The sequence below is a fragment of the Helicoverpa armigera genome, chromosome 13, assembly GCF_030705265.1.
Source record: "Helicoverpa armigera isolate CAAS_96S chromosome 13, ASM3070526v1, whole genome shotgun sequence".
Classification (NCBI taxonomy): domain Eukaryota; kingdom Metazoa; phylum Arthropoda; class Insecta; order Lepidoptera; family Noctuidae; genus Helicoverpa; species Helicoverpa armigera.
In genome coordinates, this window is record NC_087132.1 from 10,757,744 (window position 1) to 10,785,426 (window position 27,683).

A 27,683-nucleotide genomic window follows, 5' to 3' on the forward strand; every position below is an offset into this window, starting at 1 on the left:
AACTTAAGTCTTTATTGAATTGAATTAAAAAAAAAAATCTCAAAAAGTATGATCTTCAAAAATAAAAATTGAAATATTTTTTGACCCCTTACCAATTTACATGTTGACGGCATTATTAAAACCAAAATATAATAATAGACACTCATTTATTGCATTCCATTTACACAGATAAAATATTTACATCGCATTCATTAATAATTCATCATTATTATTCATATGTACATAAATGTAATAATAATTATCAAAATGTTCATAAAATTACTATTTAGTAATTAATTGTACAATTTCCTAAATTGTTCTAATACTATTGAGAAATATTTTTCAATTTATTGACATAGTATATTAGTATATCTGTACGTGTTAAAAAACTGTTATTACATAAATAAAAAAAAACATTACCTAAATTCATTGATCAATATAGTATTAAAGAAAAAATAGCAGCTACTATCTAGTCACGTAAAAAAACTATTTTTTCTGCCTGACATTTAATGAATTCTAATATGTAAAAAACGTAAGTAATATCTACTTCTGTCATTTTTAAGAACTACAATACAAACTATAACAAATATATCATAATATTTCATTTATGTAACTGTTTATTTAAAATTCTTAATTAATTTTACAATATAACATGTACACAATATATAAGTATTGTATTCTAATATAAAATTCATTTTGTTCTTAGTCACATAAATATTACCTATAAGGGGTTAAAATGTCCATTAATTTCAAAAGTTTTATGTCATGTTATATAATGATATTATATAATTTCATTGAAACTTAAACCTATTTTAGAATATTCCGCATTTTTGTTAACAACGCCATCTCGAGGAATTATATAACACTAATCTGACAATTATTTCAAGATGGTGGCTTAAGTCAATCTCTATAAAATAATACGATTATATATATAATATACGAAATTATTACTTAAGATAGGTATCTTAAGTAATAATTTTAAAAATTCCTTACATTTAGAATTGGTAGACTATAAATCAGTAATTTGATGCTACAAACGTTTTACATAGAATGTAAAAAAAAAACAATAAATTGATATCAGTATTCTCGAGACAATGGTATAAAAATAATCAATTTCATTTGAGTAATAAAATAAGTACATGAAACGCCAATTAGTACCAACTATCGCTGGTACTTAAAACTAAATTAATAATAATTATTCATTCGTCATAAAATTAAATAATTGATGAGTTCATTAACTTTTAATTCATGTCACTTGTATATACAAACCTAATACTAACTATAGGTACAAAGTATCCTTAAATTGCCTATCTAAAAAAATAATTCGATTTATTTAATCTAGAGTCTCGTGAGCGCTAAAACACACCACAACACACCGTCCCTTACTACACGTATTACACACGACACGTCTTCAATCGCACTATTGTCCTAGTATTGTAGAACAACTCTAAATAACACACAAGTCTTGTATGTCGCGACGCCGCCACAGATATATTTTCGCCCGCGCACCGCATACTACAATATAGAAAATAAATATCGATAGAAAGTACAAATTTTGGGTTCGATACATATGATAGAAGAATGGGTGCTTAATTTACTAATCTGGACATTCTGGACTAACAGTTTTTACAAGGGTTTTGAAGATCTTTACTGTGGTCAGTTTGGTTAATGATATTTTTCAGAAGATCAAAAATTTTTTGATCGCGGCGTGCACGCCGCGTGACGCGATACTCACGTGTGGTGTGCAGTCTATAGCAGTGCGCGCGCGGCGCTGCTGTTGGGGCGGCGCGCGGCGGGGGCGCGGCGTCAGCGCGCCGGCGGGGCGGCGCCCGAGCCCCACCAGCGCAGGCACGCCGCGTCCACGCAGCGGGCACGCGCCGCGCGACGTGATACCTCTTCCAGCACTTCCTACATGTGAGAAATGGGAGTTTGAGTCGCTGTTTTTATACTAGTATTGTCCAAAGTTGCTTGGAACAGGTTCATAAGACGTCTGTTGTATCCGATAGACGTGTGTTTAATATTCATTTGAATTTTGCATGATGAAAGAGGACCCAGTCCTACAAAATCATGTTATTGTGTAGGAAATAGTACTCATATATACAAAATGATACTCAATTCTTGACATTATAAGCTGCATACAACTGCACATATTCAAAGAGTAACAAAATCCTCCTTCGCTCGGCAATAAACCACAATAAAAATCTAAAGAAAACCAGCACATTACCTGTTTCTTGAGCACAATATGCTTTCCCTTCCAATACTTCATGAGTCCCCTCTCTTGCAGCGTGGACACGATATCCGAAGATGCTATAGCCAGGTCCTTGCTGAGATCCCTGATGCAGAGCGTGGGTCCCGGGGCTGAACACAACCTCTTCAGTAGAGCCTCCTTCCAGTAGGACCGGTAGGAGATCAGCCCGAGGTCTGATAGTGGAGTCTCAGGGGATCCCACCTTGCCTTCTTCTTTTGTTAGGAGGTAACCTAGACGGAGGAAATGATTGGCTTATTTAGTAAAAAATAGATTTCGTTTAATTAAAAACTTGAGGACTACAGGTTTACAGCCTATCCGGACTGACCGTTTCTTTTCAGGTAAAGGAGAAAATAACGATAACGTAACCAAAATAGGTCCGGCTTATTTATTTATTGGTATTTTCGCACCTGTCTCTTTGTCGCTGTTCTCAAACACTTCTACAAAACAAACATGCACGAATGCATTTCTTAAATTACTTATTCAAGTTAAACATCGTCTCCTTTTGCAGAAAACACATCAAAAGCTTTGAATAATCCTCCCCCTGTTTTCCCTCAAAACTTTCATTTACATTTCCTTAACGTACTTATATTTCCTGCGTCTAGCATCCCAAAGTTAACCTGTCCATGCGAACACTTAATTAATTTTATAATAAGACGTTCAAACCGCAGACGGGCAGGGGACTGACGTAGCCAGATTAATCTTACACCGTTCGCGTATGACAATAAGATATTTTAATTACGATAGAAGGCTTGAAAAAGCTTGGGGCATTTTTTAGGATTAAAAAAGAATGTAAGTATGTTCTTGAAATGGTATTTTAAATACTTTTGAAAGTTGCTGTTAAAGAAACAATGTTAATTGAATTAAATTAGTCTTGTGTGATGTATTATATTTAGTAATACACAGGGCTTCCAAGAATATTTTAATTAATTAGTCTTTTGTCTCAAGCAAAGCTAAAAATAAGTCTGTTTGTAAGCACTAGACTGCTACAAATCCATGCTCCATTTTTCATGTACAATTACACACAGTCCCTTGTAGAGCAATAAACTTGAAACTCGCTAATATAATTAATTAGTAATCACACTGAAAGTAACGCGATTAAAATTTCGCGCTGAAACCACATTAATATTCAGCCACTAATTTACAGTTTCGAATTTCAAATCGAGACACATTTCAAGTTGTTGGTCAAACTTCATGAATAAAATATTGTAACGATTAATATTCGTTAGTTCAATCAGGGAATTTACACCTAGTACAATAATTAAGGGAGCTATCGAAATAGCTCGCGTCTACAATCTGACGGGCAGGGCTGGCGGATCACGCTAAATCGAATCATTTGTTACCGCCGGCCACTTTGTAAATTCATAGCCGTTGTAGGGTTAAATAGAATATGAATTGGGGGTTGGGTATTTCGGGCTGGGTAAATGGCTTGTCAGTTACTGGAGTGGTTTTATTGTCAAATTGTTTTGTTTGCCTGCATATTCTAGAATTAATTTCGCCACATTTACAAGTTGTTAATTAATAAATCTATTGAAAACGCTATTAGAAATTCCTAAAATAACCCTCTGAAACGGCAATTAGTTAACAAATAAATTGTCATGAAATATCAAACGACGGCACCGCAAAATAACAGTACCAAATGTAATCAAAACTGTCAAAAGAACCAATAAAAAATCCACAACCAAAAATAAACCATCGATACAAAAAGCTCGACATTATCCTAGGTTAGTTATGTTACACATGGCAACCCTATTTACGTCTCACCCCCGTCCCTTGGCTAGACCCGAGGGGGGTGAGTCTAGACGGCAGACCGATCCATACTGCAGCCGCATCGATCGGGGTCGGGTCGACGGCCGGCGCGTCGCGACGCCCCCGCCGGGGACAAAACAAACCCGCAGTTGGAGGGTTTATCATGTTGACCGCACAGGTGTGGGACGCGCATTTGTAAGAATGTTAGCTGCTGTTGACATGGTAGATGATGACCAGAGCGACTCTTTTGTTGGTTGTGAACTAATTAATGTTTTGTGATTGGTTTACAATTGATTAGTATAGATCATGAAGTCGCATTATATGATTTTTAGACACACTTTAAGAGACAGAAATTACCGTTCTTTAACCCCTCTATGAGGTCTTAAATGTCTCACATTTTTTTTTCATCTCTTCAGTTACTCTCCAAAATAATCCTATAGACACTATTCCTAACCATAGAATAATTCTCAAAAATCTATCCATCAATCTCCAAAAACAGTACCATTTATCCATAGACAAGCCACAACCCGAGTACAGCCAGGCTAATGACGGGCGCTGTCACCGGTGACATTGACATTTGCACTCAACTATTCTACGCGCGTCGCCGAGGGCAATTTGTATGACTTTTTGCGTTATTAAAGGTTAAGCCCTGTGAATTATGTCCGTCTGGCTAGGGTTGGCAAAGCAAAGTTAATGTGTTGTCACTTTAATGGGATGCTTGATGTATGACAGTTATGATAATGAATTATTTTGGGGATTGGTTTTATGGTGAAAGTCATTTTTGTAATAAATTGTTCTGGTACTTTTTGTGGGGATTTTCTCTTGGGGGGATAATTAATCCTAACACACCAGTAATAAATGATCATTCTTATTACATTCATAGTTACAAACGTGAATTGCAATGTCGATTGATAAGGCAATTTCCCTTTTTGACTCCTTACTTAAAGAAAACATAAAAAAATCAAAATAATCGTCAGGCAATAACTTTCTTTACCCAATACTTTGTAGTTGAAATAGGTGCGATGATAACCGTAACCACAGCTAAAAAGAAACATTCATCTTTAAATATAAGTACAGGGTACTTACTGAAGTCTATGAGCAGTCTACCATATCCTTGTCTCTGGTAGGGAGGTAACGTCAGGATGCAGGACACGTTGTAATTCAGGAACGAGTTCTTTTCCTGCAACAATGAAAGGAACACATTTAAGTAAAACCATGTACTATAAATGTTATGTATCTCCGCCTATCTTTTCAGGCATGGCACTGTTAAATTACTGAACCGAGTCTTATAGAATTTAGTTTTATGTTAGACTAGCTCTTGCGTCCCGTACCTGGATAAAATAGCTTGTGACAGTGATACAGACAGAAATAGTGTGGCTTTCTGTAGGTACAATTATTTTCATAATCACTTCAATAGCTCCAGACAGCAGCCTTTAATATCATAAGCTCACAAACTTTACCTCTTTATGGTATTAATATACCTTCCGATTATTGGCATACATCTTATTGATTACGTCGGTTATGCTAATCATTTGCATGAGTCATGGCCCATGGGCCACAGGTATTCTCAAGTACACTTCAATGAGACTACCACTACCATTTGCTTTATGCGATTTTCATTTTAAGGGTGTATATAATGTAATAGACGCATGGGACATTTGAACTTGTATAGAGTGATTAAGGCAACCACGAGGCCCTTGGGATTAATCTATGGGGTAACCTATGTTGAGTGGTTATTGCACTTATTCTGTCTGAACTGTCTTTTTTATGTCTGAACTGTCATATTTAGTTAAACTTTATTGAAAGAACATGTCATGAACGTGAGAAAGTGGGTTTCAACCACTGCCACTGGTGTTATGTGCCTTTTTTTAATTTCAAGAAAAAGAATGTTCGCAACTGAAAGATCATTTTTTAATAAGAAAGCAAAATTTCAATTCGGGTTTGAAAAGAAAACCATGATACCTACATGGTAAAACATGCGTCTTCTAATGTTTAACTAGACTTCTTCCATCAGAATCCTAACAAAACCATTTAAAATCCACTACATCAGGCAAAGACACGTCATTGTTCTGCCTATAACCTCAATATCAAAGGAGGTTTAAAAATAAGTCTCGTTGACGTCACGCATGACGCACGTGCGTGCAACTCTACGTGTCTATGGCACGAGAGTTTATTCATACGAATTAATGGAAAAAGGAAATGGCTTTTAGGCATTACCTACATGAATATGGTAGAAGCGTGTGTAACCGATTTTTCTGTGTGTTTTATTTTTGATATACAATAGGGAACAAAGAACCCGGTACGAGAAAAAAAATTACATATTTTCTGAACCCATGAACTCGATGACTGAGTTTTTTTTTCATTTAATTAAAAAAAAATTACCTACACTACAGAGTACGTGAAATCAACTGTACCGCACATGCCTTTCAACAATTATTTTAAACTGTTTCATGACTGTCACAGGATCAATTGATCACATCTCCATCTCCCATTCAATCTCACTCCACCAAGACCAAAACCCAACCAAATCTAATATAAAAAAACACTAACAAAATCAGAACCAGACAGTACTATAACTAATGCACATTTTAAGTTAAACTAAGTTCCACCTTAAATCTAGACAAAACATCCTCTGTCTACTGCATCAGGTCAACGACCTCTGGGGGGTGAGGGGGAGGATGGGGGGGGGACGCGTCGCTTCCCGAAACATTAAAAATATAGTCTGACCTGAGTGTAAATATTTTAAGGTTCGTAGTAATAAGATTGGTTTTGCATTGGTAGGTGATTGGTGATCAGTTGGGTTGTGAATGTCATGATGATGATGAGCTGAGCTAAGGACATCATTTTTTAAGAAAGAATATAAAAGTTCAATTTAGTTAAAAGGTGACATATATGTTTTTTTTATTATTTTGGACGCCATTAACAAATGTAGCTGATAGAGAAAATGGGAAATTGTAAATCAGTCATGTGCCGGGGTGGTAACAAATGATCAATGATCATGTTTATTAAAAAGGGGTAGTTTATAAGGCCCGCTCTGGCGGTGAAAGCCTCCTCCATTTCTTTACATTTAGCTCCGTCTCTTGCTAGTTTTTAAGTAAGGAAAATAAAGCTCATTATTATTATAATTCCATTTTTAAGAAATTGTTATTTTACTATGATATTGGTCAGTCAACCCCCTATCTATTTTAATTGTCCATTGTCTTAATTATTCAGATAAACCTCTAAGACATCCGCAAAACATCAGCACTAACATTAAATCCTTTCAATCTCAATGGACACAACCAGATAAACTCATACAGAGACATAAACTTCTCTAAAACCAGTCTCCCCAACTACACACAAGTTCAAATGATTCCCAATAAAATTTGAGTGGAAAACATCAGTCCCATACGTGTCTGCGAGGTAATGAATTCTCACAATAATGGTGGATACAGACCGTCGGCCCACCGACGTCTAGACGTCTGCGCCCGCCTGTTTACATCGCTAAATTGTCACTCTCGCTCAGGGCTGGGTGGTGGGTTTATTGAGAGGTTTGAGGAATTGTTAACCAACTTTCTAAAAAGAAAGTTCTTAATTCCTCTGGTCATTGTACCTTTTCTGTATTCTTGTACATTCGTCTTCTTTCGTGTTGATGACATGTCTTAAAATGAGACTACATGTGTTAGTACTTTATTTATTGTGCAAATAAATGTTATCTATCTCCGTACTGATTCACTGATTTTAAGAAAAAACTAAAGGTCAGATATTCTTTGCATCTTGTCATCGATGCAATAAGATTGAATAAAGGTGTTACAACAAAAAGTAAATCAGAAAAAAAATAAAGACAGTTATCCAGAAATCAAAGAAGCCTTTTCAGTGACAACATTTTAATTAATGACGGTCAATTAAGCCAATTTTATTCATTTTAAAGTTATAAGTTATTTTTCAGACAACATCAAGATGTTTTCCAAGGTCACGTCTTAAACATCACTTTAGATATTTGAACATAAAGCCTAACTACCAAAAACGTATTGACACGTGACGATCAAACCACCGTGACAACCCTACAACCGAACGGGGCGGTAACATTGGGGTACGAAAGTACGAAATCAAGCGATATTTGTACGTAACGCTACCATAACCTACGCCACGTATAGGCGTTTCGTCACCATAATTTATGACGAATATTGTCGCATGTTAAATGCTTTGTTCACGTGATCAGTGGAGGGTTGATATTTGTCATCGGTGTGACGTTTGTGTCATTGATACGTCAATGATGTATTTGATTACAAACAGCCTTATGCCCATTTTCACCAACAATCTCTTAACGTTTCCCTAAGTGTCACTTAGAACCCCCCCCCTCCTCCTCCAATAATAAGGGACACTTAATCCTAGGTGAAAACGAAATTTGTATTAAGTGTTCCCTAAATGCTCTTAGGTGATCCCTAAATTTAGGTATTTGTTGGTGAAAATGGGCATAAGTCAAAAGGGTTTATATTCGATAATTTTAACACCTATTCTGCACTAGCAGTTCCCAGCGGTTTAACGCACGTGCCAGGATGTAGGAGAACTACGTCCTCCAACCGGGAATATCGGGATTCGTAATGATACAGGTATAATCGGGATCAGGAATTTTACTTAATCATCATACTTTTCAGGTTGAGTTAACTAATGTTCACATTTCATTGCTTAAGTGCCAATATGGTTCAGCAATTTTAGTTTTAGATTTTTCTCACTAAAAGATTAAAACTAACAATATTCCCCAAAATTAATTCCTAAACCCTTTGAACCAACTTAACTATGTAGAAGACAGTATAAAGTACATTTAGTACAACAGCGTGTTCAATTGAGGGGCGTATTCCCTGAAGGCGCGTGGCCTATTGTAACACCACTCTTTGCGTGAGAATTCACTTTTTGCAGTCTGAGAGGTGGAAATGTTCTCATTTTAGATAATAAATAGAAAATACAATAGATCTTTGAGTGGTTACAGATAAATTAAAATTTTATTTATCGTCTTTAAATGTTTTCCATCTTAAAGATAGACCTTAAATTTTGACCTTTTCCTCGAAGTTCTACATCATCATCATCAGCCTATCGCAGTCCACTGCTGGACAAAGGCCTCTCCAAGTGCATGCAACTGAGATCGAAATTCTACATAAAACTTATAAAACTCATAATCTTCAGAAAACAGTAACTTATCTTGAACAGCTTGTACAACTGAGGGGCGTACCTATTCCCTGAAGGCGCGCGGACTATTGCAACTCCGCTAGGCGTGACCAGTACTTGTGAATGAGAACAAGCGTATTGCTGACTGAAAAGTGGAAATGTTCTCATCATCTTATTCTTCTTTTAATAGTTACGGATAAATGTTTATCAAATTTCAAAATTTTTGTTTATCTAATGTACTATGACCATCAAAATTTTAATACATTTTTTCGAAATTTTTCATAAAACATTGCTAGGATCCCATAGCTACCCTTTTGATACTCAACTAGATGACAATTTAAAATGGTAACTTGCTACAGCTTGTTCAATTGAGGGGCGTATTCCCTGAAGGCGCGGTCTATTGTAACATTGCTAGGCTGTATCTGTGCGTGAGAACTCACGTGTTGCAGGATGAGGATGAGGTGAAAATGTTCTCATATTCTTAGGCGTTATGTGCTAATCGCTACTAATAGAATGTGGTAATAGTAAAGGTTTGTTACTTTATCATGTAGAAACAACTGAACAGAAACATGGCTATATAAGGGTTTTGTCAACAAAACAAACCACTCTTAAGTACACACAGACATAAACCACATAAAAATAAATGTATGAAAATGACTGAAACACAAAGACATTGCGATGTCACATTGGCTTGATCGCGCTTATCTCAGGAACTACGGAACCGATTTGAAAAATTCTAGTGTTAGATAGCCCACGGTGCAAATAAATGATTCTTATCCTTCATATCGAGGATTTTTACCCGTTTATATGAAGTACTTCCTAAGGGACGCGACTGAAACTGCTGAAAGTAGCTGGTGTTAAATATAAGCCATTTTACTCAATACAAAATAACAGTAGATAAACAGCAATTAGGGCTTAATATTTCAATTTTAAGCTCCGTTATCTCGCGATAAAGACAAAGGGCAACTTTGTAATTATTAACAAAGCGTTTACATGTAAATTGAAATACTCAAAGCCTTTATTTTGACTGTATTACACGGGTATAATGTTGACTGTCTGGTGTCTTTCTATTGAGTATTAACAAGACTGGGTTACAAAAACAGTGGAAACTTATGTTTCTCCATTTTTCAACTGTTAACAATATGTCTTTTCAATTTTACTGAAGGCGGTTGTAAATATGTAACAGCCAACTGAAACAGCCATTCAATCAAACAGCTAGACATTTGACTAAATAACGTCTTTTTATTTGATAATGGAGGTCCTGAAAAGTTTCAACAAAACAGGTAATTCTTCTTCTTCCTGCTTTGTTCCAAAGTCACCTGGGGTCGGCGCAATATGTACTTTTCTTCCATTTCTCTCTGTCAGACATCATACTAATTAGGTAATTCATAGCTTTCTAATGAAATGAAACCCAAACCATTTAATTACCTATCACAGCCGTCAACAACAGTCCAAACCGACCATTTCAAGTTGTTCATTGTTCAGCTACATTTACCTAATTTGTCGTACCCTCCCATTTTACCACCTAATATCCATATTCGTAACTAAAAACGCATCGCGCCGTCTAGCCGGCTGTAGCGAGTCCGGATGCGGGGGTCAATGACCCCAGACGTCTGGGTCTTAAGCATGGAGCAAGGAAAGGTGAGTGGAGATGCTATAATGCAGGTGGGTCAGGCACCTTGGTATAGGTCAAATACGTATGGTGGGCATGAAGAACATGAGAGGTTACGAGTGAGCTAACAAGTCGTTAGGGACCTTTGAGATATCTTTTTTTTATGGGATCCCGCTGTGGGTGCAGCATGAGGGAGTGTCAGACTCTTACTGACTAAAACCCACCATGTTCCTTCTTAAGCCCTTTATGTACCAGCGCCGCGGCAACTCTTTCAAACAATCCCGCAGCTAGTCTTTGAGAGAACTATTTACGACTGGCATTACAAATGGGCGGGTTACAAAGAAGGTGTATGATAGCGGAGACAGTAACGTTCTTCATCCCCTGAACACCCGCATTTTGACGCGCCACTTTCTTAGGAAATCAGAATGACCATGAATTTGGATGGATGGATTTGTGATAACCCTCATGGCTAGAAAGAATGTTACCTCTGAACTGACAGCAGATAGAAGAGCATGGAATAAGAAAACATGCTGCCCCACCTCAAATAAAATTGGGCTAAGGGCAGGAGGATGATATGACTTTCTTAGAAGACTCCATTACGGCATCTCCTCTACTAATTTTGTTCTCCACGGTCTAAGCTATGTATACGTTTAAGATGCGAATTTTACGGAGTACCGTGTTACGATCGATCAGACCGTCTACGATGTAGGGGGGGAGGGGGGGTACGTGTGCTACTCGCGGTTGTACTCACCTTTTGACCGGCAGTCGGCGAAATAAAGGTGTGGTGTGATTAGTATGGTAATTTTTGTGTGAAGGATCATTAAAATTTACTATGAATCAGAAAATCTTTTTCTGACTCAAAAATTTGGGTTTTGGTATTTCTTTTTTGTCAATTGGAAAAGCCTCTGATGTAAGAAAATTCTGTAGTACTTTAGACATAACTCTATAGTACTATTTTTTTCAGATGGCAAAAATCATCAAATGACCCCGCTGTGGGTTAGCAGCGGTGAGGGAGTGTCAGATTTTTACTGACTAAAAATTCAACGAGTTCCTTCGTAGGCCTTTAATGCACCAGGGCCACGGTAACTCTTTCGAACAATCCCGCAGCTTTGGACTTTATAGTACCACTATGTTCCACAAAAACATGCCCCAGTACGTAACGTCCGCAAAAACAAAGGAATAAAAACGAGCAAAATTTGTTCTGAACAAAAATACGAGTAAAAGCGTCGCTCACACAATATATCAGAACTTTTCTACTATACAATAGACCACAATAATACTCTCAACTATACAATAAAAGTAAAAAAAATATACTCCAGTAAAAGCGACATAAAACATTCATTTATCTCTATACGGGCGGAGCTCTCGAGTCTACTACGGCGTAGTCCGTCTACGAGCTACGTCACGTTTACGTCGAGAGCTACGCTGCTACGCCTGGCGTAGACAGTACGTAGCTTTGCATTTGTGGGAATACTACTTCTATTCAAATTTCAACTTTATTGAGGGAGATATAAGGTTGGGTTTTGTAAAGGTATGTTGTATATGAATTTTTAATACGCTACGGCGGAGTGTCAAAGTTAATGAAAATATTTATACAGTCACATTTACGGTTTTAGTGATTTTCGTACGTTTGTGTTTAAAATGGAATGAATTCGTGATTTGTTTGAATATGTAAAGCGATAAAATGCCATTTGTGTGACACTTGATAAATTGAAATGATCTCTGTTTGTTGAGAGCATTGTAATTTTGGATACTAAATTATTATTTCAAACTGAATTTTATCACTGCAGTTCTTTTTTTCCATAAATAAAATAATGAGTGGATTACAAGACTTTGGAAATATGTTAATTAAAAAAAAATACCCTTTTTACACGACTGCGCCACTCAAAAGGAAGGTTACTACAATGAACATATTTAGCCCTAACATTCAAATAAAAATCATTATTGCCAAAAAAATACCTCCAACCCAAAAAACAATAAAATTCATCATTTCCAAAAAAAAACTCAAACCAAAAAACTGGAAACACAAAAAATCAAAAAACAGTATTAAAATTGTTTCATAACGCCCATGTACCACCGTGGAGCACTCCATTCTTTTAATATTCGACGTTCCATACATACATACATACACACATACATATACCTACATACATACATAGATACATATACATATAGTTGTGGATCTATCTGTCCGTCTGGCGTTTGTAACCGACGAATTAAATTTTGATCTGAAACCGAAATAGGGGTAGATTCGGATGGATTGGAAATCTTTTATTTTATAGCTTGCTGGGTATAGATTTTTAAAAGCCTTTGTGCTATGGAGTGTACTTATAGCGACTGCCTAAAAGGGCTGTGTTTTATAAAATCGTATTAATTACATCAATTATAACTCAAGGAAAATTTAAGCGATTGAAATTCTTTGATTTTCTGGATTTGTTCAGACAAATTCTTCATCTTAACAAAATACCAGAAAAACTTTTTAAAAAGTTAAAAGAAGACAAATTTTCGTTAAGACTTTTTACGCAAGAAAGTGTATAAAACAACTCTATTTGGTCCATATATGGTCTATTTAATTTCGATTACAAGAAAAACCTCACGTGAAAAACCTACATAAGTACACATTATCTAAACCTAAACTATTAAATGATTATACTTAAAAAATCAAAACCCATTCACGAAAAATCATCACACACCAAAAAAAAACCCTTAAAAATGTAATAACAAAGTTTCTAATTTCCCCGTACATATTGCAGTACAGACGTCGGGGGTGTGCATTTCGGGGGCGTGGCACCACCCCCTACAACCCCACCCCTAGACCCCCAGGTCAGTGACCCCACAGCTGACGGCGTGGTTGAATGGTAGTACGGGCTACTATAGTTCCGTACTATGAGCAATCAGTGTATTACTACTATTTAGTATTTACTATGTCATTATGGGATTTTTTTTGAATGTGTGCGTGATAGTTTTGATTGGTAAATCGTGATTTGGTTTTGTTTGTGTGTGTGAGGGGTTTTATTTTTACCAAAAAAATTGGGTTTGATGATCATTTTTGGGATAAAACATCGCATTTACATAATTTATATTTTTTTTGTTTCAATGGGAGCTCCTAGATAAATTTCAGTTAATCAGATAACCAAACTGTGACTAGCCATTAAATGACCGCCTGTAGGTAGAATTTTAACATGTCCACAAAAATAAATGACGAAACCTGAAACGATTACTCAAAAAGCCATAACAATAGTTTTCATACTTTCTTTTTCTTTTCTTTTATTCACTTGTGGATAATGGTATGGGTTGCATGATTGTTAACTTAGTTTTAATACTTTATTCGATAAGTTTTATTATGTAACTGTTTTTTGTCCCTTAATAAATAAATAACGTTAGTCCGCAAAGTACTGATTACCTACGACTCGCAGACTTCGCAACACACAATCAAGATATACTCCGCAGCCGTATTTTATCTGAGATCGAACCACATGGACGTACCTATTAGTTATTGGAAACGAGATAGATAACAAACATTTTAAATATGTACTGTAACAGCCTTTATATCGTCCCACTGCTGGGCACAGGCCTCCTCTCACATGGAGAAGGATTGAGCATTAATCACCACGCTTGCCCAATGCGGGTTGGTGATTTCAGACTATACCTCTATAGTCCAGGTTTCCTCAAGACGTTTTTCTCCACCTTTTTTTTATGGCTTATTATATTCCTGGTGACTAATAACTTAAAAGTCGACAAATGTTGGCAACAAATAAAATAACTTGCCAGCGATTAAATATTTTCGCGACTATATGTAAGGTTCAAAATTAAGGATGTTATAAAAACTAAAAACTAGCAGCTGCGTTTGGGTAGCAAATAAACTATACCAGTCAATTGAAATATTAGGTGAGGAGCTATTTATAATGACTTGGCGACTAATAATGTTAGTTGGATGGCAAAGATAATATATTACCAACTAGCTTTTGCCCGCAACTTCGTTCGCGTGGAATAGTGACTACCAGCAGATTTTTGATTTGACCAATAGATGGCGCTATATGTCCGGAATAATTATATTTTTATTTTTTTTTGTAATAAAAATAAAATCCTATGTCCTTTCTTAAGTTTCAAACTATGTCTGTACCAAATTTCACACAAATCGGTTCAGTAGTTTAGGCGTGAAGAAAAGACAGACAGACAGACAGACAGACCGACAGACAGACAGACAGACAGACAGAGTTACTTTCGCATTTATAATATTAGTTTGGACTATTTCGTGCCGACTAAAAACCCAGTTTCAGGCTTCGCTTTGTGGATAGCTCTAAATATTAAAAGGAGTACAATAAAAAGGAATAAGAGTTAATTATTAATATTGTGTATCATAATTTCATGAAAACGGCGGAAGGTGCGGTGGTATTATCTCACTTAACGCACTATGAAGATGGTAGAATTTAATTTGGATTCATTTTATTTAGCATATTGCCATTTATAACCTTCAATTAAAAAAAATTGTATTAAAAATTGAAGTTAGTGACGAAAACGAATCGCTGCAAAACCGACTCCACGTAGTCTTGTCTGCCCTACCCCTAGAGTGCAATTCAAAACCGCGTAGGCGCGGAGGGGCGAGGCGGCCTGCGAGCTGAGGCGCAGGTAGTTTCAGCGCTCGCCGCCGCAGCTGAGGCTGGCCGGCCCTGCCGGCCAGCAAGCCGAAGCTGCGGTGGTGAGCGTAAAAACCATCTGCGACTATAAGCTCGCATGGGACCGCCGGAGCCCCGCAGCGCCGGAGCCGTGACAGAAGTCATGCTTGCTGCATGTTGCATGCTTACTTCCATGCTATTCACCTATAATTTTGAAAATAACAGCCGCAAAATATTTTTTCTTCATGCCATTTTAGACTTTATTTAAAGCTATTAAAAAGTCGCACAATATATTTATAATATGAGCTAGTTTATATTTATTCTTCATCCAAACAATTTTAAATAGAACCTGATTTGTATTATTTATGAATGCCCATTTTCTATTTTATTGTCATCATTAAGTTTTCGCCTAGATATAAATTCAGTTGCCAAAAGAAAAACTTGATGCTAGTTTAAATTAAAACGGACCTCATAACTGATATATTAATATGCTACCTTTTACTTATTATGATACTCCCTTTTAGCTGCCAACCCATTATAAATGGTACCCACTCTATTATTTTTTTAAACCTATATTCGTTTTACTTAGTCGCCGCGTTAAATACATGCCTTTTTTATTAGCCATTGGTGTCCAAGATATACTTAGAAAGTATATATAAACTTAGAAAAATTGAATTGGTACTTTCAAATATGAAGTGAATTTTAAGGGAAATAATCCCATGTTAGCAAAATAACTTGCAGTGATTAAATTGATTGCAATGATGAATAAAGTTCGATTTAACTTTACAAAAAATCGAAAACCGTGGTTTCCCTTTGTTCCACAATGACAGATCTTCTAAATCAAATGACCTATTCGTTAAAACGGGGAAAACAAACAGTTAAGAAAAACTTAGGCTTCACTTTTTTGTTTATTTATTACCTATTTTGTTATTTATTATATTAAAGTACTCGACAACATGACATCATGCATGATTATGTACCTATGTACCTATTAATAAGCGCCTGTTATAAGAACTAACAGGAATGGTTAAGACAGACTAGAAGACAGTACATACTTCGGCATCAGAGTTCACTAGGAGCACGGGTGAAACCGCCGAGACACGATGACCAGAGCATTATGCTGAGAGTTGGCCTCAGCATTATGCTGAGCGTGCGAAGCAGCATCATACGCTAAATTATGGCCTTTTTCTTAAATGTACTATTATTTTTATTTACTACGTTTTTCACTTACCTTACTAAAATACCCGACGATATGGCAGCCCTCGTGATCAGCGTTGGTCATCACATAAAACAGGAATGGTTCGACATCGTAGTACAGAGTCTTGTGGTCTAGGAAGAACTACGCCAGTAGACAGAGCTGTTGGCAGTACCAACTGCACTTTGTGCTTCAGAGTTGACTAGGGTCGCGTGTGAAATCGCGGGAAACAGCCATTACATCATAATATAACTAGCGTAACCGGGGTACACCGGTAGTCACAAATCAGCATTATGCTGAGCAAGAGACGCAGCATAATATGCCATTTTCTAAACCGTCTATTTTTAGGGTTGATTTTTCCACTTACCTTACTAAAATACCCGACGATATGGCAGCCCTCATGATCAGCGTTGGTCATCACATAAAACAGGAACGGTTCGACATCGTAGTACAAAGTCTTGTGGTCTAGGAAGAACTTCGCCAGTAGACACAGCTGTTGACAGTATTGTTTGTGCTTGCGACCGTCCACTTGCCAAACGCTGAGATTGTCTTTTCTGTACACCTGGGAAAGAGTGAAGGAGGTTATAATTTCTAGATTATAAAATCAAATCAACACAAAAAAAAAACTCATTTATTCTTGGGTGCAAAACAACACTTGTTGACTGTCAAAAATTACTAAAGACAGCTCCAAAACACCTAAACCATTACTACCTATCATTTCCTATGAGTTTTTGTTGTGAAGAAGTGGTGCAACATACTTGGCTTGGTATCTTTTAACAATCTTTTCTTAACATACAATGTATAATACTGTATACAATATTAATAACATTATACAATATCTTCTATACATAAATGTATAGAAGTCAGTGTCCAAATATCTTCGTACACTAACACACACTCTTTAATTTTTTTGTGTTTTAATATTATTTAAGAAATACCTTACACAATAGCCCATACAACGTAGTCTCAGACATCAGATTTACTGATAAAAATCCATCATGTTCCGTCGTTGGCCTTTTATGTACCAGGGCCGCGGTAACTCTTTCGAACAAACACGCAGTCCCGGTGGGCCTTGGCCCTGATGGGCCCCACTGGATGTATTTACCTCTTAAGCCGCTACTGATGTCAGGTTAAGATGATTTTTGCCCTACCACAAATTTCTTAAACCAGCTACATATTTAAAAATCTTACCTCATCCCCCGGCGGGTGATTCCAAACACACTTGACCTTATGTCTCTGCGCCCCAGTGGCACTCTTGTGATGGTTCAGACAGAACTCGCAGACGAACAGACGCGGCACCCGCGCGGCATCGCCGGGGTACGGAGACTGGTACCAGACCTCCATCATGTATTTACCCATTACCCATTACCGATTACAACCCGTGGGTCAGTCCTCAGGTGGAGGGAAAATTACCAACGTAGCATTCCCATGGAAGGTTGACGTCAGGCAGGCGGCCGATCATAAAAACTAAGCCAAATCAATTTGCAGCATGTCCAGTGTACGAATGACAGGGAAGAATGGAAACGGAAGACATTGCGCCGACCCCAAAAAAAATTGGAACAGGGCAGGAGGAAGAAGAGCCGTAACTGATGTCAGGTTAAGATGATCTTTGCTCTACCACAAATAACTAAAACCAGCTCTATAAAATCCTCACCTCATCCCCGGGCGGGTGATTCCAAACACACTTGACCTTATGTCTCTGCGCCCCAGTGGCACTCTTGTGATGGTTCAGACAGAACTCGCAGACGAACAGACGCGGCACCCGCGCCGCATCGCCGGGGTACGGAGACTGGTACCAGACCTCCATCATGTATTTGCCCATTACTACGTATCTGGAAGTGAATTAATGTGGTACAGTATGGGGGAAATAGCGAAAATTATTAATAATTTCGCTTATAAAAGTTGCAGTGTAAAACCCACTAAGATATATCCGGTAATGTAAATCATAATTTTGGTAATTACGGTGTCTTTATGAAGGAGTAACTATAAACAAGGCAATTTGCACCGATACATAAACGTCTCATTTTCTGAAATCACTTTGAAAATTGAAAGTGAAAATTATTAAAAAATTGTTCTAAGAAAACTGAAGTTTATTTTGTTGGTTAACTTGGGCCTAAGAATTTATGCTAAACAAAAGCTGTTTACAATTTCACCCTGTCCCAAATAGTTGTATAAAAAAAAACTTTCTACATCATGACTTACCTAGTGCCCTTATCAGTGGGTATATCCCCAAGTTCCTCTTCAATCTTGATAGCAGCCAGTGCTTGCGCCTCCCTGAACAGCCTCAGGTCGTAGTCTGGTGCAAAGCCTTCGAGGATCGGCTCTCTGTCTTCTGTTATCTCCTCGTTACCTGATGCTGCTAACTTCTCCCGGAGTTCCTGACTGCCTTTCCATTTGGAGCGCATATCCTGAGGACAAAGGGTAACAATGTGAAGAGTGAACTACGTAGTTGGAGAATTAGAATGGAGTAAAGTTTTTTGGTTCAATGGTTCTATAATTGCTTTATTTAGGATGGAAGATGTAGGTACTTTGTACACGAGAAATTAAGGTTTAATTTTTACAAAATGTTTCAGGTTACCTATCTAAAATTTATGTAGCATTGTAGACAGACAACAAGGTGGATAGACGACCTTATAAAGGTCGCAGGAAGACGCTGGATGCAGGTTGCCTCCAACAGGTATCTGTGGAGATCTAAGGGGGAGGCCTATGTATGTTCAGCAGTGGACGTCCTATAGCTGAGATGATGATGATGTAGCATTATTTAGGAAGGAGTTCAGGCTCAATTCACAGTTAAGCTTCATTTTATCCCAGGCTCTTGCACAGCTGCAGCACATGAGTACCTTCACTTTGAGCTGGTAAGCGCGTTGCTCGAGCGTGGGCATGGCGCGGGGCCGCGCGTGCAGCTGCTGCAGCGCTGGACGCCGCTACAGCTGCAGCACATGAGTACCTTCACTTTGAGCTGGTAAGCGCGTTGCTCGAGCGTGGGCATGGCGCGGGGCCGCGCGTGCAGCTGCTGCAGCGCTGGACGCCGCTACAGCTGCAGCACATGAGTACCTTCACTTTGAGCTGGTAAGCGCGTTGCTCGAGCGTGGGCATGGCGCGGGGCCGCGCGTGCAGCTGCTGCAGCGCTGGACGCCGCTACAGCTGCAGCACATGAGTACCTTCACTTTGAGCTGGTAAGCGCGTTGCTCGAGCGTGGGCATGGCGGGGCCGCGCGTGCAGCTGCTGCAGCGCTGGACGCCGCTACAGCTGCAGCACATGAGTACCTTCACTTTGAGCTGGTAAGCGCGTTGCTCGAGCGTGGGCATGGCGCGGGGCCGCGCGTGCAGCTGCTGCGCTGGACGCCGCTACAGCTGCAGCACATGAGTACCTTCACTTTGAGCTGGTAAGCGCGTTGCTCGAGCGTGGGCATGGCGCGGGGCCGCGCGTGCAGCTGCTGCAGCGCTGGACGCCGCTACAGCTGCAGCACATGAGTACCTTCACTTTGAGCTGGTAAGCGCGTTGCTCGAGCGTGGGCATGGCGCGGGGCCGCGCGTGCAGCTGCTGCAGCGCTGGACGCCGCTACAGCTGCAGCACATGAGTACCTTCACTTTGAGCTGGTAAGCGCGTTGCTCGAGCGTGGGCATGGCGCGGGGCCGCGCAGCTGCTGCAGCGCTGGACGCCGCTACAGCTGCAGCACATGAGTACCTTCACTTTGAGCTGGTAAGCGCGTTGCTCGAGCGTGGGCATGGCGCGGGGCCGCGCGTGCAGCTGCTGCAGCGCTGGACGCCGCTACAGCTGCAGCACATGAGTACCTTCACTTTGAGCTGGTAAGCGCGTTGCTCGAGCGTGGGCATGGCGCGGGGCCGCGCGTGCAGCTGCTGCAGCGCTGGACGCCGCTACAGCTGCAGCACATGAGTACCTTCACTTTGAGCTGGTAAGCGCGTTGCTCGAGCGTGGGCATGGCGCGGGGCCGCGCGTGCAGCTGCTGCAGCGCTGGACGCCGCTACAGCTGCAGCACATGAGTACCTTCACTTTGAGCTGGTAAGCGCGTTGCTCGAGCGTGGGCATGGCGCGGGGCCGCGCGTGCAGCTGCTGCAGCGCTGGACGCCGCTACAGCTGCAGCACATGAGTACCTTCACTTTGAGCTGGTAAGCGCGTTGCTCGAGCGTGGGCATGGCGCGGGGCCGCGCGATGCTGCTGCAGCGCTGGACGCCGCTACAGCTGCAGCACATGAGTACCTTCACTTTGAGCTGGTAAGCGCGTTGCTCGAGCGTGGGCATGGCGCGGGGCCGCGCGTGCAGCTGCTGCAGCGCTGGACGCCGCTACAGCTGCAGCACATGAGTACCTTCACTTTGAGCTGGTAAGCGCGTTGCTCGAGCGTGGGCATGGCGCGGGGCCGCGCGTGCAGCTGCTGCAGCGCTGGACGCCGCTACAGCTGCAGCACATGAGTACCTTCACTTTGAGCTGGTAAGCGCGTTGCTCGAGCGTGGGCATGGCGCGGGGCCGCGCGTGCAGCTGCTGCAGCGCTGGACGCCGCTACAGCTGCAGCACATGAGTACCTTCACTTTGAGCTGGTAAGCGCGTTGCTCGAGCGTGGGCATGGCGCGGGGCCGCGCGTGCAGCTGCTGCAGCGCTGGACGCCGCTACAGCTGCAGCACATGAGTACCTTCACTTTGAGCTGGTAAGCGCGTTGCTCGAGCGTGGGCATGGCGCGGGGCCGCGCGTGCAGCTGCTGCAGCGCTGGACGCCGCTACAGCTGCAGCACATGAGTACCTTCACTTTGAGCTGGTAAGCGCGTTGCTCGAGCGTGGGCATGGCGCGGGGCCGCGTGCAGCTGCTGCAGCGCTGGACGCCGCTACAGCTGCAGCACATGAGTACCTTCACTTTGAGCTGGTAAGCGCGTTGCTCGAGCGCATGGGCGGCGCCGCGCGTGCAGCTGCTGCAGCGCTGGACGCCGCTACAGCTGCAGCACATGAGTACCTTCACTTTGAGCTGGTAAGCGCGTTGCTCGAGCGTGGGCATGGCGCGGGGCCGCGCGATGCAGCTGCTGCAGCGCTGGACGCCGCTACAGCTGCAGCACATGAGTACCTTCACTTTGAGCTGGTAAGCGCGTTGCTCGAGCGTGGGCATGGCGCGGGGCCGCGCGCAGCTGCTGCAGCGCTGGACGCCGCTACAGCTGCAGCACATGAGTACCTTCACTTTGAGCTGGTAAGCGCGTTGCTCGAGCGTGGGCATGGCGCGGGGCCGCGCGTGCAGCTGCTGCAGCGCTGGACGCCGCTACAGCTGCAGCACATGAGTACCTTCACTTTGAGCTGGTAAGCGCGTTGCTCGAGCGTGGGCATGGCGCGGGGCCGCGCGTGCAGCTGCTGCAGCGCTGGACGCCGCTACAGCTGCAGCACATGAGTACCTTCACTTTGAGCTGGTAAGCGCGTTGCTCGAGCGTGGGCATGGCGCGGGGCCGCGCGTGCAGCTGCTGCAGCGCTGGACGCCGCTACAGCTGCAGCACATGAGTACCTTCACTTTGAGCTGGTAAGCGCGTTGCTCGAGCGTGGGCATGGCGCGGGGCCGCGCGTGCAGCTGCTGCAGCGCTGGACGCCGCTACAGCTGCAGCACATGAGTACCTTCACTTTGAGCTGGTAAGCGCGTTGCTCGAGCGTGGGCATGGCGCGGGCCGCGCGTGCAGCTGCTGCAGCGCTGGACGCCGCTACAGCTGCAGCACATGAGTACCTTCACTTTGAGCTGGTAAGCGCGTTGCTCGAGCGTGGGCATGGCGCGGGGCCGCGCGTGCAGCTGCTGCAGCGCTGGACGCCGCTACAGCTGCAGCACATGAGTACCTTCACTTTGAGCTGGTAAGCGCGTTGCTCGAGCGTGGGCATGGCGCGGGGCCGCGCGTGCAGCTGCTGCAGCGCTGGACGCCGCTACAGCTGCAGCACATGAGTACCTTCACTTTGAGCTGGTAAGCGCGTTGCTCGAGCGTGGGCATGGCGCGGGGCCGCGCGTGCAGCTGCTGCAGCGCTGGACGCCGCTACAGCTGCAGCACATGAGTACCTTCACTTTGAGCTGGTAAGCGCGTTGCTCGAGCGTGGGCATGGCGCGGGGCCGCGCGTGCAGCTGCTGCAGCGCTGGACGCCGCTACAGCTGCAGCACATGAGTACCTTCACTTTGAGCTGGTAAGCGCGTTGCTCGAGCGTGGGCATGGCGCGGGGCCGCGCGTGCAGCTGCTGCAGCGCTGGACGCCGCTACAGCTGCAGCACATGAGTACCTTCACTTTGAGCTGGTAAGCGCGTTGCTCGAGCGTGGGCATGGCGCGGGGCCGCGCGTGCAGCTGCTGCAGCGCTGGACGCCGCTACAGCTGCAGCACATGAGTACCTTCACTTTGAGCTGGTAAGCGCGTTGCTCGAGCGTGGGCATGGCGCGGGGCCGCGCGTGCAGCTGCTGCAGCGCTGGACGCCGCTACAGCTGCAGCACATGAGTACCTTCACTTTGAGCTGGTAAGCGCGTTGCTCGAGCGTGGGCATGGCGCGGGGCCGCGCGATGCAGCTGCTGCAGCGCTGGACGCCGCTACAGCTGCAGCACATGAGTACCTTCACTTTGAGCTGGTAAGCGCGTTGCTCGAGCGTGGGCATGGCGCGGGGCCGCGCGTGCAGCTGCTGCAGCGCTGGACGCCGCTACAGCTGCAGCACATGAGTACCTTCACTTTGAGCTGGTAAGCGCGTTGCTCGAGCGTGGGCATGGCGCGGGGCGCGTGCAGCTGCTGCAGCGCTGGACGCCGCTACAGCTGCAGCACATGAGTACCTTCACTTTGAGCTGGTAAGCGCGTTGCTCGAGCGTGGGCATGGCGCGGGGCCGCGCGTGCAGCTGCTGCAGCGCTGGACGCCGCTACAGCTGCAGCACATGAGTACCTTCACTTTGAGCTGGTAAGCGCGTTGCTCGAGCGTGGGCATGGCGCGGGGCCGCGCGTGCAGCTGCTGCAGCGCTCGTCTCCGCGCGACGGCGGCGGCGGCTCGCTCCTCGCCCGCGGCTACACACCAGGCGGCCGTCACGTTGTGGTAGATGGGGCAAGCGTCCCACGTCATGTGCTTGTTAGATTTGCCACCTGAAACAAACAAAACACTGTTGATTTTTTTTTGCAAGGCGCGTATGGCATAAGCCGCGTGAGATCAGCCGTCACACACGCATGGATGTCGCTCGCTACGTTATTCGTGTCCAGCGTCTGCTTAGGAATATCAATTTTGGCGGAAATACGGAAGGTAAGTATATAGGACAATGCACATACATGTGCTCAGAATTTATTTACGGGCCGCTATAGGTTTACTGCTACGACAGGCGAGGGGGGGTGTTACTGCTACTTACCCAGATGTCCGCTAGAGTCACAGCCCCTGACGGGACACCTCTGGCGGGCAGGCTCCTGCGGCGAGGGCAGCACGACGGGTGAGCGGGCGGGGGGGGCTCGGCCGCGGGGGGGCTTCTTCATGTCTTTGCTTGTACTGTTGCTTGTGTTGCTACTGCAAGTAAAAGTTTGAAATGTGAAGATTCTAGCCAATGAATTTTCCTTCAATAGTAGCTGTCAATAACAACAATACTAACAACAATTGTAGAAATTGATCATCTTCAACGAAAGTGGAGGGTGTTTTTAAAACAACAGATTTTCTGCTACGTTTTCCGCGCGACAACCTCTTCCTCCTACCCTGTTCCCAATTTTATTTGGGGTCGGCGCAATATGTCATCCTATTCCATTTTCCCCTGTCACTCGTCATACTGACACTCACTCCCTTCCTATTCATGTCATCAGCGCAACAACACTCGGACAGTTAAAAAGCTAAACAAAGACACCTGCCGACTCCAGCCTTTGGCGATGTCTCTCGAACATGGCACACGCGGCCCAAACCGCTTGTATTTATGCAACAGAGTCCGCTAGTGTGAATACGCAAAATTACAATAAATAAAATCAATGGTAAGTAAGTATATCTTAGACACCAATGGCTGATATAAAGGTGAAGGAAAACATCTTGAGGAAACCTGGACTATTAAGTCTGAAATCGCCAACCCACAATGAGCAAGCGTAGTGATTAATGCTCGATCTTTCTCCATGTGAGAGGAGGCCTGTGCCCAGCAGTGGGACGATAAAAAAAATATTAATAAAAAAAAGGCTGTTACATTTACACATTTTTAACGGTTTTAACGGTTGATGTGTGAAAATTATAAATCGAATTTTGTTTTTCAGTACATAAAATCTATATGTAGAAACACACAAAACAGAACCCAACTCACGTCTTATCATTGCTCTTCTCATCCACATCAGAATCAGTGTCAGTGTTAGTCCGTCTTGACACGGTGGCTAATCTTGACACCCTCGCTGATAAAGACCTGGTAAGTTTCCTAGGCATTGTCGCCACTGCACCTGAGTCACCAGAGTCCCCGCTTTTAGCTGCTTGATCCCGAATTTCTTGCTGGAATATTAAAAGTAAGGTTTAATACCAGCTCTCCAATCAACGTCTAGTGGGGATCGGGTATTATATAATCAACTTTTTGTTGATTTGAGCAATTCAGGCAAAATGTTGGAATGTCAGGTATCTTATTAACTTATAACGGGTGATTTTTTAAGAGGTATAGGATTTGATTTTCAAAAAAAGCACAAAAAACTTGAAAAATTTGATGAAATCTTTATTGGAATCGATGGAACGATCAATATAATTTAATGTTTGAAGATGATTTCATGCAAATGCTGGCCGCGGCTCCGGTTTAGATGGCCCATTCGCAAGGCCCAATTTCGGCACTCTCTCCAACATATCAGCCGGTATATTACGAATAAATGCTTCAATATTGGCTCCCAGTGCGTCAATCGTTGCTGGCTCCACAAGAAATAGTCCAAAGGCGTTAGATCACATGATCTAGGCGGCCAATTGACGAGCCCAAAACGTGAGTTAAACTGTTCACCGAAGCCTGCTCTCAATTAGGCCATTGTTTCGCGTGCCGTGTGGCATGTGGCACCGTCTTGTTGGTACCACATGTCAGGCATGTCCAATTCTTCCATTTTGGGCAAAAAAAAAATTGCAAATCATCACACGGTAACGCCCGCCATTCACAGTAACGTTTCGGCCATTGTCGTCTTTGATAGTAAAATTCAATAATTTGCAAGCGTTATTCGTTCGTAAGTTGATTCATGGTTAAATTATAGACCATACTGTACACGTTTCACAATGACACAAGACACGATTCACGCGTGATCTACCAAAAACAGTGTTGCCAAAAAGATACCAGCTAAAAAAATCACCCTTTACATACTTTTGAATTGTCAAAAAGTCAAAAGGCCAGTTTTTTTTCTAATAACCAGATCTTATTCGTTCAAAAGCTTATTTTAAATGAGAGTGCAACAGTGAGATACTAACCTTAGTAGCACTAGAAGGTGGCTTTGTCTTCCCAGTCTTTAACGGTTCTTTTTTCGGAGTCGGTTCACTATCACTGTCTGATGAAACAGACTCAACCGAGGACTGACTTGATGTACAAGATGAAGCACTCTTATCCTCAATTACTTTCTTCGGAGGAGGTCCACTGGGCCTGTTGACACTTTTACGTTTGGCATTCGAATCAGATTTAGAATTAGAATCATCGTTATCAGCACTGTTGTTCCGTGTAGTTGCCGGTGATGTGTCTTTCTCATCGCTAGACTTCCTAGAACCACGTTTCGGTCTGGGCGATGCTTTCGGAGACTTTGTTGTAGAAGACTTGCTTTCGGACTCTGATTCAGAACTGTTATCGGGTGAGAAAATACTCTTTTTCTTTAACGCTCCTGTATCAGGCTTTGGTGGAGCCTTCTGTATTGTTTTTGGGATCGGTTTTGGTGTTTTTGCTCCAGATGGAATTCTTTGTGCCGTTTTACCTTTAGCAAGAACCGCTGCCGCCGATTTCGGTTTTGCAGATATGCGTCTCCTTGGTGGTGCTGGTTTGGGACTTGTCGGCTTTGGAGTATCATCATCGCTGGATGAAGAAACTTTAGCTTTTGATGGTCTTCTGGGTTTCGGTTCTTCTTTCTTTTTGACTTCCTCAGTTTTTTGGGGGGATTTTGGTGCTGGAGTAGTGTTGGTGGTCGCTGGGGTGTCGGAAGTCGAGGATTCGGAGTCTGAACTGCTGGAACCAGACCCCGAGCTGGTGGAAGTGCTTCCACTGCTGCTCGAATCCGAAGAGGACCCGGAGCTACTGTCGGTGCTGCTGTTACTAACCTTAAATTATTTATTAAATGGTTTTAGTATATATGTCAACATCACACTAAGACTTTGTTCATAATTATGTTTTATTTTGACAAAAATTGGTACAGTAAGGTTCATTTCTCTATATTGACTTATTGAAAGCCTTAGAAACAAGAAAACACCAACTAATAATTTGATTTTAAATCAGCAAAGCACTCCTGTCAATAATAACAATATTCTAGCGAATTTCTAAGAGCTTTGCGGTGGAAAGTTACCCATACACATTCCAGGAGCTAATAATTATCAATAGAATAATAAAAAGGAGTAAATAGCCTCACTTCACTCATAAATATGTAAAACTTTCAGTCCTGTTTGATACTTACATCCAAGTTCGTCATTTTGGTTATTGGTTTTTATATGCAGAAGGGATCAAGGCACTCTCTTGGCACTTCAGCAATTCCACCAATGCAGCAGCTTACTTAATTAAGCATAATTCGTTCAATAACCAGCCATTATTTGTTTATTTTGCGATTTTAATGAATGGAAAGTGCAAAATGTTTGTAACTTTTGACAAGTAAGCAATCAAACCACAGAGTATACAGAGCACTTTTTTGACGTAGACGTCGCCCTCTACCACAGATTACTTAATTTTTATTGTTTTCACTACTTTTCACGACAGTTATTTTGTGAACTATGTATTATTTCTTCCCTAATATGTACTTGCAAATACACGAAATAGAAAATGTAGTAGAATCGAAAAGATTATTTCTCGCTCACTGCTCAATAACTCCTCGCTTTATCAAAAATCATGTATATCTAGAAAGTTCGAAACCAACATTGTAGATGGCGGTAATGTCTTTATTATTCAGCCTGCCTTTTAGCTATCGGAGAATGGTGAAAATGTGGTCTGTGACTTAAGTCTTGTCTTCACCTACCATTGGATCTAGGCTGGGCTAAGGCAGGTCTGCCGTAG

The 27,683-nt window shown here is 42.2% G+C and overlaps 1 protein-coding gene across 1 annotated transcript; it reads right to left on the minus strand.

Moving 5' to 3' along the window:
* Window positions 1-951: 951 nt before the first annotated feature.
* On the minus strand, window positions 952-27,333 carry LOC110379123 (histone acetyltransferase KAT7). The gene is made up of 12 exons (XM_064037695.1): window positions 27,094-27,333; window positions 25,913-26,743; window positions 24,795-24,973; window positions 23,877-24,028; window positions 23,426-23,619; window positions 18,744-18,949; window positions 18,196-18,373; window positions 16,909-17,103; window positions 5,060-5,153; window positions 2,204-2,457; window positions 1,715-1,887; window positions 952-1,494 (listed from the first exon to the last, which is right to left on the minus strand). Exons 1-11 carry the CDS (start codon window positions 27,106-27,108, stop codon window positions 1,786-1,788), a joined length of 2,400 nt encoding a protein of 799 aa, XP_063893765.1. The 5' UTR covers window positions 27,109-27,333; the 3' UTR covers window positions 952-1,494; window positions 1,715-1,785.
* Window positions 27,334-27,683: the final 350 nt, after the last annotated feature.